This window comes from Danio aesculapii, chromosome 22 (genome assembly GCF_903798145.1).
Source record: "Danio aesculapii chromosome 22, fDanAes4.1, whole genome shotgun sequence".
Taxonomy (NCBI): domain Eukaryota; kingdom Metazoa; phylum Chordata; class Actinopteri; order Cypriniformes; family Danionidae; genus Danio; species Danio aesculapii.
In genome coordinates this window covers 5,893,717-5,906,216 of record NC_079456.1, presented here as the reverse complement: position 1 = coordinate 5,906,216, position 12,500 = coordinate 5,893,717, and the positions used below count along the sequence as shown (strand labels likewise).

The 12,500-nt window shown below is 40.9% G+C and overlaps 1 protein-coding gene across 2 annotated transcripts in view; it reads right to left on the bottom strand.

Moving 5' to 3' along the window:
* The window catches only part of cers1 (ceramide synthase 1), a 45,551-nt gene that overhangs the window by 32,093 nt on the left and 958 nt on the right, over positions 1-12,500 (bottom strand). For both annotated transcript variants that reach the window (XM_056447242.1, XM_056447243.1), the window contains exon 1: positions 12,247-12,500. This exon is cut by the window's right edge and continues 958 nt beyond it. In XM_056447242.1, the coding sequence (XP_056303217.1) occupies positions 12,247-12,500 (254 nt within the window). The remainder of the gene's footprint in view (positions 1-12,246) is intronic.

Sequence of the window (12,500 nt, the reverse complement as noted above, 5' to 3'; positions counted from 1 at the left end):
TGTAGCCCATCTGCCTCAAGCTTGGACGTGTTGTGTGTTCAGAGATGCTCTTCTGCAGACCTCAGTTGTAACGAGTGGTTATTTGAGTTACTGTTGCCTTTCTATCAGCTGGAACTAGTCTGGCCATTCTCCTCCTTGTTGGCATCAACAAGGCGTTTGCCCCCACAGAACTGCCGCTCACTGATATTTTCTCTTTTTCAGACCATTCTCTGTAAACCCTAGAGATGGTTGTGCGTGAAAACCCAGTAGATCAGCAGTTTCTGAAATACTCAGACCAGCTCGTCTGGCACCTCAACCATGCCACGTTCAAAGTTCCTTAAATCCCCTTTCTTCCCCATTCTGATGCTCGGTTTGAACTGCAGCAGATCGTCTTGACCATGCCTACATGCCTAAATGCGTTGAGTTGCTGCAATGTGATTGGCTGATTAGAAATTTGCAATAACAAGCAGTTGGACAGGTGTACCTAATAAATTGGCCAGCGAGTGTATTTCCATGTATCAAATATCTATATGGCTGACATTCAAGCAGAAATCCGATATCCAATAAAAAAACACTTTTCCAATACTTCCAATCTACAAATGTCCGAGAAAGAGATAAAAGCACCTCCATGGGGCCAGATGGAGCCACGGAGGCTCATCGTACCCTCGTCTGACCCTCAAGCACCCTCCTCTTTCCTCCCTGTTGAGCTGAATGATATTTCCCTGAGCTTTGATTGTTCTTAGTCTAAGTGGCTTGTTTTCTAATGTCATTTCAGATGAAGATGTTGTGCCTAATCGAGAGATCTGAGTGGTTAAAAACTGGGCGGCACAAAAAAGGAAGGAAGGATGCAGATGTTTGAAGATGGTTACTGATAATAATAGCATGCAGTTTTATCTCAAGCAACCAAATACATGAGAATTGCATCGATACTTGCATCTGGCACAGTGCAATGCAGGTCTCTAAGGAGGTCTCTAAACTGACAAATGCTTTAATAGGCTTTGTATATCAATAGGAGGTGGTTTACAATAGATTTTATTGAGATTCAGATGATATGAGGATTAGGGATGCACCGATATGGAATTTTTGATCAATACTATTAACTCAGAATTCATTTTCCTTCAGCTTAGTCTTTGATTTAACAGAGGTTGCCACAGCAGAATGAACCACCAACTATGCAGCGGATGCCCTTCCAGCCGCAACTTAGCACTAGAAAACACCCACATGCTGTCACATTCACACACACACACACACACACTCATACACTACGGCCAATTTAGTTCATCCAACCGGAGCACCCGGAAGAAACCCACGACAACACAGGGGAGACCATGCAAACTCCACATTGAAATGCCAACTGGCCCAGCCGGAACCAGTGACCCTCTTGCTGTGAGGCAACAGTGCTACCCAGTGAGCCACCTTGACGCCCCCATACCGATAACCGATAACCGATAACCGATAACACTTATATCGGTGGCCGATATATTAGGCGAAAATATAAATTTTTCTCATTTTTCTGCATGTTTCCAAAAACAGAAGGCAAACAGATACAGTGAACAACTTCAGAAAAGTTTAAACAGACCTCGGAACTTTATTAATCCACCATTTTGTTTTTATGGCCAACTTACTTTCCTACACGTTGCAAAAATGTACGTCAAAAAGTCATAACAGCAAATGTTTATATGTTGCTTTAACTTATTTTAATAACTTTAGCAAGTTTCAACAATTATTTTAAGTTATGAAGACTTCATATTTTAGTCAGTTTGACTGATGTAAGTTGAGATGACTAGAAAGGTTCATTTGATTCAGCTCAATTTACCAAAATTAGTAAACAAATACCAGTAAAATAATAAAACTGTGGTAGGGAACAAGCATGTGAAGTGGTTAAAGCGGCACGAATAATAAACAATTTATCTGCTAAAAATATCGGCCGAATTTTGCTATCGAATCGATAACATTAATATTAAAAATAGCGGTTCCTGACCGATATCGGTATAGCCGCTGAAATATCACACTGTAATAAATAATGTTTATTGTTTATTCAAAATACTTAATTAAACTGATCTGAAACGACACCATTCTTGAGTTTTTTTAGTGACAACTTAATAGTTTTATGTTCAATCCATTTAAATTTGTAAAATATAATATGTTAAGTTAATTCATTCATGTTGTTCCAACACAAATCGATTGTGGAACCCAGCATTCCTTACAGCGCACCAATATATCATGGTTCCTGCTTGGTCGACTGCCAATACACAATATTATTTGCTGAATTTCTACCAGTTTATTACAGTGATAACATTAACAACAGCATTCATCAGCCAAAATCAGTATAGTCACTGATATACCACACTCTAATAAATCATGTTTGGTGTTTGTTCAAAATACTTAATTAAAGTGAGCTTAAACGACACAATTCTTGAGTTTTTTTAGTGAGAACTTAATAGTTTTATGTTCAATCCACATAAATTTGTAAGATTTAATAAGTTAACTTAATTCATTCATGTCGTTCCAACACAAATCGATTGTGGAATTCAGCATTCCTTACAGCGCACCGATATATCACGGTTCCTGCATGATCGACTGCCAATAAACATTATTATTATAATTTCTACCATTTTGTAATACTAGTTATGTTTCCATCCAAAGATGCGAATTAAATTTTTATTCATTTCATTTTTATTATCACATGATCTCCTATAGGAAAATCTCATTTTTAATGCACATACTGGAATTTGTTCGGTAAAAGTGTTTCCATCATAGTCTATGCGCAGTTTTTCTTATCGAATAAAAAGTGTATCCTACTCAGTTATGCGCATACGTTTTTTATGCGCATTTTCAAAACTTAATGCGCATCTTGGCGTTTCAATCAACAGTTTTTTATGCGCATATCCAAATTGCGCATAAAATAAGTGGATGGAAACACAGCTAGTGGTTAACAATACTTATTCTATGTAGTTGTTGAATGCTTGATTCTGATTGGGCGATGAACACAGTGTGCAGTTATTGTCAGATAAACGCACAGCTAAAAAGTAGTTCTGGCGGATTTTGAGCGCATTATAGCTCCATATCACTACGCTGAATGATTTGAGTTATTTCATAGCTACAATAACATCAAAACACAACAGAAGGCTTTTGATGAGAAACTAGTCCTGTTAGTTTAAGGACATAAAACCTGACGAATGTCTGAAATACTACATCTGTCCTTGTGGGAACCATAGTGTAAGTAGAATAATTACCTCCTGTTCATTGAATCATTAGAATAATGTAATTAATCTAAACTGTTTGGCGATCTTTCAACAGGTAAGTAAACTAAAGAGAAGTACTTTTGTCATTTTGTTTGCGACACGCGTGTTGAGAATGTGAATCATTCCGACACTATCTGAGTCGATGACCTCTGTGTGTATAACTGCTGTTAAGACAGACTCAAAGGTTAATGTCTGCATGATATTCCTTTGGAGGCTCTTCAGGCGGCCCAAGTTTATCTGAGTGGGGACGTTGTTAGGTGTTTTGGTTTAAAGAAGGTTAAAAATGGTCTGGTCCAGTGGATAATGGACATCAGAGTTTCATCAAAGGTCAAACCAGCATGAGTTCAGCCACCCAGCACACAGTCAAGACCTAGATTTTTGCACACACAGACACACGTATTGGTATTGGTGGTTTACCAGGACTTTATATAGCGCTAATACATTTTATACAGTATAAAACACAAATTATTTGTCCCTACCCTTAAACCCAAACCTCACAGGAAACTTGATATGTCATTTCAAAGTATTATTTTTAAACTTTTGTATTACAAGGACATCAGGCATGTCCTCATAAACCCAGTACAACTAGATCATACCAATGTCAATATACAAAGAAAGTCCTTGTAAACCACCAAAACTGGTACACACAAACACACTGTTTACAGTTCTAGCCAGATGGATTTATGCTAGACTCCATCGGTTTTGGGAACATGAAAGTGCAAGGGAACTTTAAAAATGAATGGGCCTCATTAGCACTAAGAGCTGATGCCATAAATTGTTTATTAGGCAACATGGGAGATTCGTTTAAAAAGCAAGCAGGGAGATCATGTTGCGCGCCGGACGCATGTATCAGTGGGTGCGGGACATAGTCCACAAAACACTTCAAAATCTGCAGACTGTGCCAGAAATTATCTCACAAGACAGGCGATGCAATCTTACGGCCAAAGTGCAGGATACTAAAAACGTAGTCCAAAGCTCACATGACCTCAACAAAAAGTACTATAATGTAATGCACTTTACTCCAGGTCTTCTGGAGGAATTTGACAGCGTAGTGTTCTCTCCTTGAAAACATGGTGTGACAATGGTGCATTAATGAATCATTCAGTCGATCTTTAGACTCAGATGTTCTCAATGAATCAGTTCAACCGGTTCATCATTCACAATTTTATCTGGTTTTGAGTTCATCTCACTGGCTCAATCCTTTCAAGGGTTAACAGCTCATGATTATCAGTGGATATCACTAGATATGCTTCCATCCAAAGATGCGACTTACGTGTATGGCATAAAACATTAGCAAATAAGTGTGGTTTATTTATAAACTAATTTCGAGAGGATCATGTGCTTATGATCAACACAGCTGGCACTTCATTAGCTCTGTAATCTGCTCTATTAGATGATTACAAAAGCATTATAAATAATCAGAGTTTTTCACTCCCTCTTCCACCCCTCTTCCATCCCTACTTTCCACCCTTTTTTCTGATAGGGCGACACGGTGGCCCAGTGGCTAGCACTGTTGCCTCACAGCAAGAACACCGCTGGTCAAACCTCCTATCGGGCCAGTTGCCATTTCTGTGCGGAGTTTCCATGTCCTCCCCGTGTTCGCGTGGGTTTCCCCCAGGTTCCCCGGTTTCCTCCCACCGTCCAAAAACATCCACCATAGCCAATTGACTAAACCAAATTATCACCCAAGACAACCTTAGTTTACACTTCTCACACGGCGACAGCAGGGGAGTTCTCTAGACCTACCTGAGCTCGAACTCCCCTCTCGCCCTTCTAATGGGAGGGAGCCCCGGGCTCGAGGATATTGCGAGCTCAGGGCTCTCTGACAGCATGCCAATTACGCTTTATTGATTATCAGCTAAGTGTGAACTCTTGAAAAGCACTGTTTTTATACAACGAGTAAAAGAGAAGAAAATCATCCCTTCCTGATAACCTGCGGCAAATATCAAAACGAAAAAATTTAGTTTAGTGCATTGAGAGAAGCCACTGTGGTCTTTTTTCTTCTCTAATAAATGAGTTGCACCTCATAAGATGAAGAACTAATAATAATAATAATTCCTTACATTTATATAGCGCTTTACACATTTTTTTTTTTTGGGGGGGGGGGTCTCCTCATCCAGCACCAGTGTGCAGCATCCACCTTGATGACGTGGCGGCAGCCATATTGAGCCAGACCGCACACCAGCTGATCGGTGGAGAGGAGTGATGAAGCTAATTATGATATGGAGAGGGTTAACAGGTCATCATGGACAGAGGCCAGTGGGCGAATTTGTTCAGGATGCCGAGGTTATACCTTTCTCTTTTTCGAAAGACATTCTAGGATTTTTAATGCCCACAGAGACCTCAGTTTAACGTCTCATCGGAAAGACGGCGCTCACTGAGCAGTATAGAGTCCCCTTCACTATACTGGGGTGTTAGGACACACGCAGACCCCTAGGTTAAGCGTCCCCTACTGGTCTCACTAACACTACTTTCGGCAGCAACCTAGCTTCCCATGTGTTCTCCCATTCAGGCACTCACCGGGCGTAGCCCTACGTAGCTTCAGTGGGAGTTACAGACAGCTAGCTGCTGGCTTACACAATGAACAAACACAATGAAAGCAATGCGGTGGATTCTAGAAGTGTGAGACGCTCTTTGGGAGCACAGACAGATACTCAAGACCAGGTGTGTCGAACAAATTTTAGCTCAGGGGCCACATGGAGTAAAATCTGTTCACAAGTGGGCCAGACTGGTTAAATCATGGTATAAGTAAGGGAGGGGCTGTGCGCGACGTATTTGTAGAGCGCGTGGGGGGGGTTGTTGCGCAATGTATTTGAAGAGGGGGGGAGGTTCAGGGGAGTGCACGGCAACATATGCGAAGACAGGTGGGGAGAGAGAGGGGTGCGCAACATATTTACGAAGGGCAGGAGGGGGTTGAGACACGCGATTTCCGGGAGATTATCATTCGTTTGCGGGAATCCGGGAGTCTCTATGCATATGCGGGAGACTCCCGGACCTTCCAGGAAACTTGGATGTCTGCAGAACTATATCAGGGTGTCTCATGCAGCACTTTAAGTGAGGTTGCATAGTTTATTTGACTCCTGATACCTGGGATCGTTTAGCTTTTACCAACGCTTCAATATCAGGCGTCACATCCTGAGTGGCAGTCAACTTCAGGAGATAATTCAAGTTCTTGTGCGTGAGCTTTCTTTTATTTAGAGAAAACTTGCTCACAAGGTATGTGGTTCCAAACATAATCGCTAATTTGTGTGAATTTGTACGATCTTATTTGTACAATTTAGAACGATTTGCTTATCCACCAATGACGGTTGGGTTTAGGGGTGTGGTTGGGTGCCGCGCCTCCTTTTTCAAATGGTACATTTTCATACGAACTCATACGAATTAGCCACTAAACTAACAAAACGTAAAATCGTTACGTTTCCTTGTGAGATCACCTCAGTGAGGTTTGACAGGGTATAGATGAGGTCTTTCGCTCTGGCTGTCAAACTGACGCTGATTCAGGCTTCTGGGTTGAATGAAATTAACAATGTGGTATTTAGCCATCTAGTGGACACACTTGGAACAACAGTTTCTTATATTGAATAATTGTAGCTCATTTTTATACCTTAGAGAATCATCTTGGGGGCCGCATTAAATTCTTTTGCTGGCCTGATCCAGCCTGCGGGCCGTAGGCTTGACACCCCTGCTCAAGCCAGTTCTGAAGGGAATAATACTGAACCACTGTGATAGACTGAGGGGTTTTAGTATGACCAAAACAACATTTCAGATGTTTTACAATGTGCTGAATACGCTGGATCCTTTCATGAACTTTTGGGTGAACTATTTCTTTGAAGGAATAGCTTCTTTGTGAATTTTATTGTAAAATTAAAGAGTAGCTTTCAGTAGCTAGGTTTCCATCCACATATTTTTATGCACATATTTTCATTGGGTGATTTTTGGGTGAAATATCGCTTTAAGAAGAACCAGTACACCATATTCCCATCTGGTTCCCATAGACTGATATGATATTTTGGCATGCCATTAGGATGCAGTGGTTTAATCAAATGGCTTTATGCTGACTTACTTTAATCTTGCATATTAAATGAGACGCCATCTTTCACTGAGAGAGTCAGCTTTATTAGCCAAGAAGCACAAGGCACATCCTACATCCCCCTATATAAGGCAGCACAGTGGTTAGCACTGTCGCCTCACAGCAAGAGGGTCACTGGTTCGAGTCCAGGCTGGGCCAGTTCTGTGTAGAGTTTGCATGTTCTCCCTGTGTTCGTATGGGTTTCCCACAATCCAAAGACATGCGCTATAATTGAATTGGATGAACTAAATTGGCCATAGTGTATGAGTGTGTGTGTGATATAAAAAGAGTATGGGTGTTTCCCAGTTATGGGTTGCGGCTGGAAGGGCATCCGCTGCATAAAACATATGCCAGAATAGTTGGCGGGTCATTCCGCTGTGGCAAACCCTGATAAATAAGTGACTAAGCCGAAGGAAAATGAATGAGTATGTCATAGACAGTGTGCTACATATTTAAAAACTGAATTACAAATATGAACATATATGTTTAAATATATTATTTTATAAATGTGTTGATATGTATGGCCATTTATATGCTTTTACTTATCATATATAAACATATTTGTAATTACAATGATTGAAACAAATATATAAGCAGGAATTTTTGCAATATTTTGAAATATATGCTGCGTATATGACATATTTTATATATGTGAAATCCAAATAGGGTGGTGCATTGGGTAGCTCTGTCGCCTCACAGCAAAAAGGTCGCTGGTTCGAGCCTCGGCTGGGTCAGCTGACGTTTCTATGTGGAGTTTGCATGTTCTCCCTGTATCCAAAGACATGTGGTATAGGTGAATTGGGTAAGCTAAAAATGTCCACAGTGTATGTGTGGGAATGAGTGTTTATGGGTGTTTCCCAGTGATGGGTTGCAGCTGGAAGGGCATCCACTGCGTAAAACATATGCTGGATAAGTTGGCGGTTCATTCCGCTGTGGCGACCCTAGATTAATAAAGGGACTAAGCCTCCTCTCATTCAAATGAATGAATGAAATCCAAATATGAGCTTGTATGTCATGTATATAATCTGAATATATTTCCACATATCAGATTTCTATATGGGACTGAACAGCCACTTGTCACTTTGTTTGCAAATCCATGTTTAAATAACAAACTGCAGAGATGTGACTGCTCATTCTCTATCACTCAAAGGTTATAACCCAGACAAGCTCCCGATGCGTCACATATTTCTGTATTAACAACACGGCAGCTGCCCCACGCCATCCGTCTGAATTTCTCAACGTGCTGAGAGAAAAGAATTTACAGGAAGAATAAACCCCAACAAACACAGGCGCAGAGAGCTTGTGAATCAGGAGCTGAAGCGGCATGTTTCAGCCTCACACACTTCACAGACAGGAAGCAGCGTACGTCAAAATCTGCAGCAAATGCAAAATGTGGGGATATCCCGACGTGAGGCAGATCAGTGAAGTTCAAGCCTGGGAAACCTGATAGTTAGTAACCTGTTTGCATAGCAATCTTTTGTATGTAAAAGTATGTAAAAGTTTAAATGCAAAATAAAAACTATGTAAAACAGCGCACATTGCAACTTCATTGGTGAAATTTAATGGCCTGTAAACAGCAGACGAAACCTCTCAGGTTTTCTTTTGGTTCGTTGAAGATAAACTACACCACAAACACATTTTGGCAAACTTTTTCTTGCATTTGCGAATTAAAAATATATCTTGTGAAGTGAAGTGTCAAGACAGAATGAGAACCAACCGCACTTTCTCACATGTACAGAAGAGGCTAAAATGACCTTTAAATGGAAAACAGCTCTTGAATAAGGGGTTAAAACACAGTTGTGTGGCAACATTGTGCAACTATAGCCTGCATCTAATGGTAAAAATCAATTAATTAGTTTTTTATGATCACACTTGATAAAAACAGCCTGCAGAAACACTTTTGATTGACATTCTCCCTTTGTACGTGTCATCAGAGGGGCAAAGCCCCGCCCATTAGTGACCATCTCTTCCTCATTAGCATAAACAGCCCTAAGTGAGAAGCAGCCATCCGTCATTATGCTGCATTCACTTCAGACGCGGATGAAGCGCCAAGCGCGAGTGATTTGCATGTTAAGTCAATGCAAAGACGCAAATAGACTTCCTGCAGCGCGATTCACGTGAATGAGGTGGCACGAATGACTCGATTCATGCGAATGAAGCGGCACAGTTGAGCGTTTTGCCAATTTGAGTTCAAGTTGGAAAGTCTGTTGTTGGGTGCTTTTTTGGTGACACCGGACAACAGCTCATCAAACTGGACTCGGTTCAGTCAGAAGCACCGCTGAAAGCCTCCATCATCCAGATTCAGTTTCTGGAGGAGTTGATGAACTCACAGAGCTGGGTGCACCTCTGAAAGCATCTAGTGGACGGCACCAAATGAATCTATGCTTTTTATAAACCTTCCTAAAGCACATAAACACAACTATTCTCTTAATAAAATCCATGTTAGCCATTTAGCAACGAAGCTAGTCACCGGGCAGACAGAAGCCCCGCCCATGACACGAATCCCAATTCACTTCGATAGTGGTGAAATTTAATGGCCTGTAAACAGCAGACGAAACCTCTCAGGTTTTCTTTTGGTTCGTTGAAGATAAACTACACCACAAACACATTTTGGCAAACTTTTTCTTGCATTTGCGAATTAAAAATATATCTTGTGAAGTGAAGTGTCAAGACAGAATGAGAACCAACCACACTTTCTCACATGTGCAGTAGAGGCTAAAATGACCTTTAAATGGAAAACAGCTCTTGAATAAGGGGTTTAAACACAGTTGTGTGGCAACATTGTGCAATTATAGCCAGGATCTAATGGTAAAAATCAATTAATTTAGTTTTTTATTATCACTCTTGATAAAAACAGCCTGCAGAAACACTTTTGATTGACATTCTCCCTTTGTACGTGTCATCAGAGGGGCAAAGCTCCGCCCATTAGTGACCATCTCTTCCTCATTAGCATAAACAGCCCTAAGTGAGAAGCAGCCATCCGATATGCTGCATTCACTTCAGACGCGGATGAAGCGCCAAGCGCGAGTGATTTGCATGTTAAGTCAATGCAAAGACGCAAATAGGCTTCCTGCGGCGCGATTCACGTGAATGAGGTGGCGCAAATGACTCGATTCGTGCGAATGAAGCGGCACAGTTGAGCGTTTTGCCAATTTGAGTTCAAGTTCAAAGTCTGTTGTTGGTAACTGGACACCGGACAACAGCTCATCAAACTGGACTCGGTTCAGTCAGAAGCACCGCTGAAAGCCTCCATCATCCAGATTTAGTTTCTGGAGGAGTTGGTGAACTCACAGAGCTGGGTGCACCTCTGAAAGCATCTAGTGGATGAAGCCAAATGAATCTATGCTTTTTATAAACCTTCCTAAAGCACATAAACACAGCTATTCTCTTATTAAAATCCATGTTAGCCATTTAGCAACGAAGCTAGAGTCACCGGTCAGACAGAAGCCCTGCCCAATCCCAATTCACTTCTATAGGTATATGCCGAGCTAGAGTTTTTCCCATACTAATAAACTTCCGGTGACCTGTTATTGTGAGTTTTCCCATTTTATACGGTTCCTTTTACAGCATCGATGTTGTAATGTATTTTAAATGCAATCAGTTAAATAGACTTTGGCATTCATTTAGTTGAATTCATTTAGCTCAAGTGTAAAACTAGACAAAAAGCCGTTTACTCGCACGCGCCCGTCAGAATCAGCAGACTAGCGCAGAAGCTCTATTAAATATACTGGGGTAAAATAAATACTCATATTATAAAGACACAGTGGGGGAAATGTAATTTAATGCAGTGCTTCTTGTACAATCTGAGACCCACTTTATATCAGATATCACTCAGCTAGAGGAGATTGCTGATTTTTAAAGAAAACAGACCTTAAACGCGACGATTTTGCATTGGCATACAGTTCACCGTAAGCGATTAACCCAGGTTACTGGCAAATGAAAAGTCCTATTAGCATGCTTCGGCATATACCCTGTTGTGAAGTGAATTTGATGCGCAAATGGAGCGAGTGAACTCAAAATGTTCACATGTCTATTTACGCGCGAATCGTTCCGCATCTGGTGTGAACACAGCATTAGAGTCTTCACACTGAGCCTTCTGAAACTAATGTCAGTGACTAAGATTATAAACGTGGAGTTTTAGGACGCACAAATAAACACCGTAGCCTCCATAGACTTCCTTCTTCTGAGACACTTCTATTGATATTTTCAGTTTTTCACAGCGATAACTTTAGTCTTGTTTTTGAATCTGCCACTATGCTGACACACAGGTGTTTGTAGCTCCGCCCTATTTTGAAAAGAGCACAATCTCATTTGCATTTAAAGGCGACAGTCAGCAAAATGGCCTAAGAGGGGGCAGCTTCAAAGAGTTATGAAAAATGATTTGTGTGGTATTTTGAGCTGAAACTTCACATACATACTTTAGGGACTTTGAAGATTTATTTTACAACTTGTGGTATAAAAACCTGATATAATAGGTCTCCTTTGAAAGGATAGTTCTCCCAGAAATGTTCAGTCTTCTGTTGAACACAATGGAAGATATAATGAAGACTGTTGGGAAAAAATCAGCCATTGACTTTCTTAGTATGTTTTTGTTCGTACTATTGATATCAATGTCTGTTTTTCCCCAACATTCTTCTGAATATCTCAATTTGTGTCCAACAGAAGACAGAAATTGAAGTTAAGAACCACTCGAGAGTACATAAATGGTGAGAAACCACTCATGTTTGGGTGAACTATCCTTTTAACAAACAATGGTGATGCAACTTCCAGTGTTTCAAAATATTCACCGAAGGCGCCAGTGATGCTTTCGAAACCTGGCATCTAATATTCCTGTATTTACAGCCTGCTCTAATGACTATGAAGGTTTTTAAATGATCAACATCGTCTAAATAAAATGGTACAGCTATATTACCCAATATAAATAATGCAGTTGGCTTCTGCGTGTATATTTACCTCAAAGAAGTACACGGTCAGTCCCTTGCGCACTTTCGTCCACATGACAGTGCAGAGGAACAGCATGAAGATCTCCATCCAAGTTATGTATGCGTGATCCAGCAATGTCCTTATGGACAACTCCAGCCCGCAGTCTTTACAGTCCATAAAGGCACTAAATACGACTGAATATGCTCTGGAGGTGAGCTCCATGTAGCCAGGCATGATCTCCATCTCCATGCTATCGCTAGACGAGCCATCATCCATTTTACTGG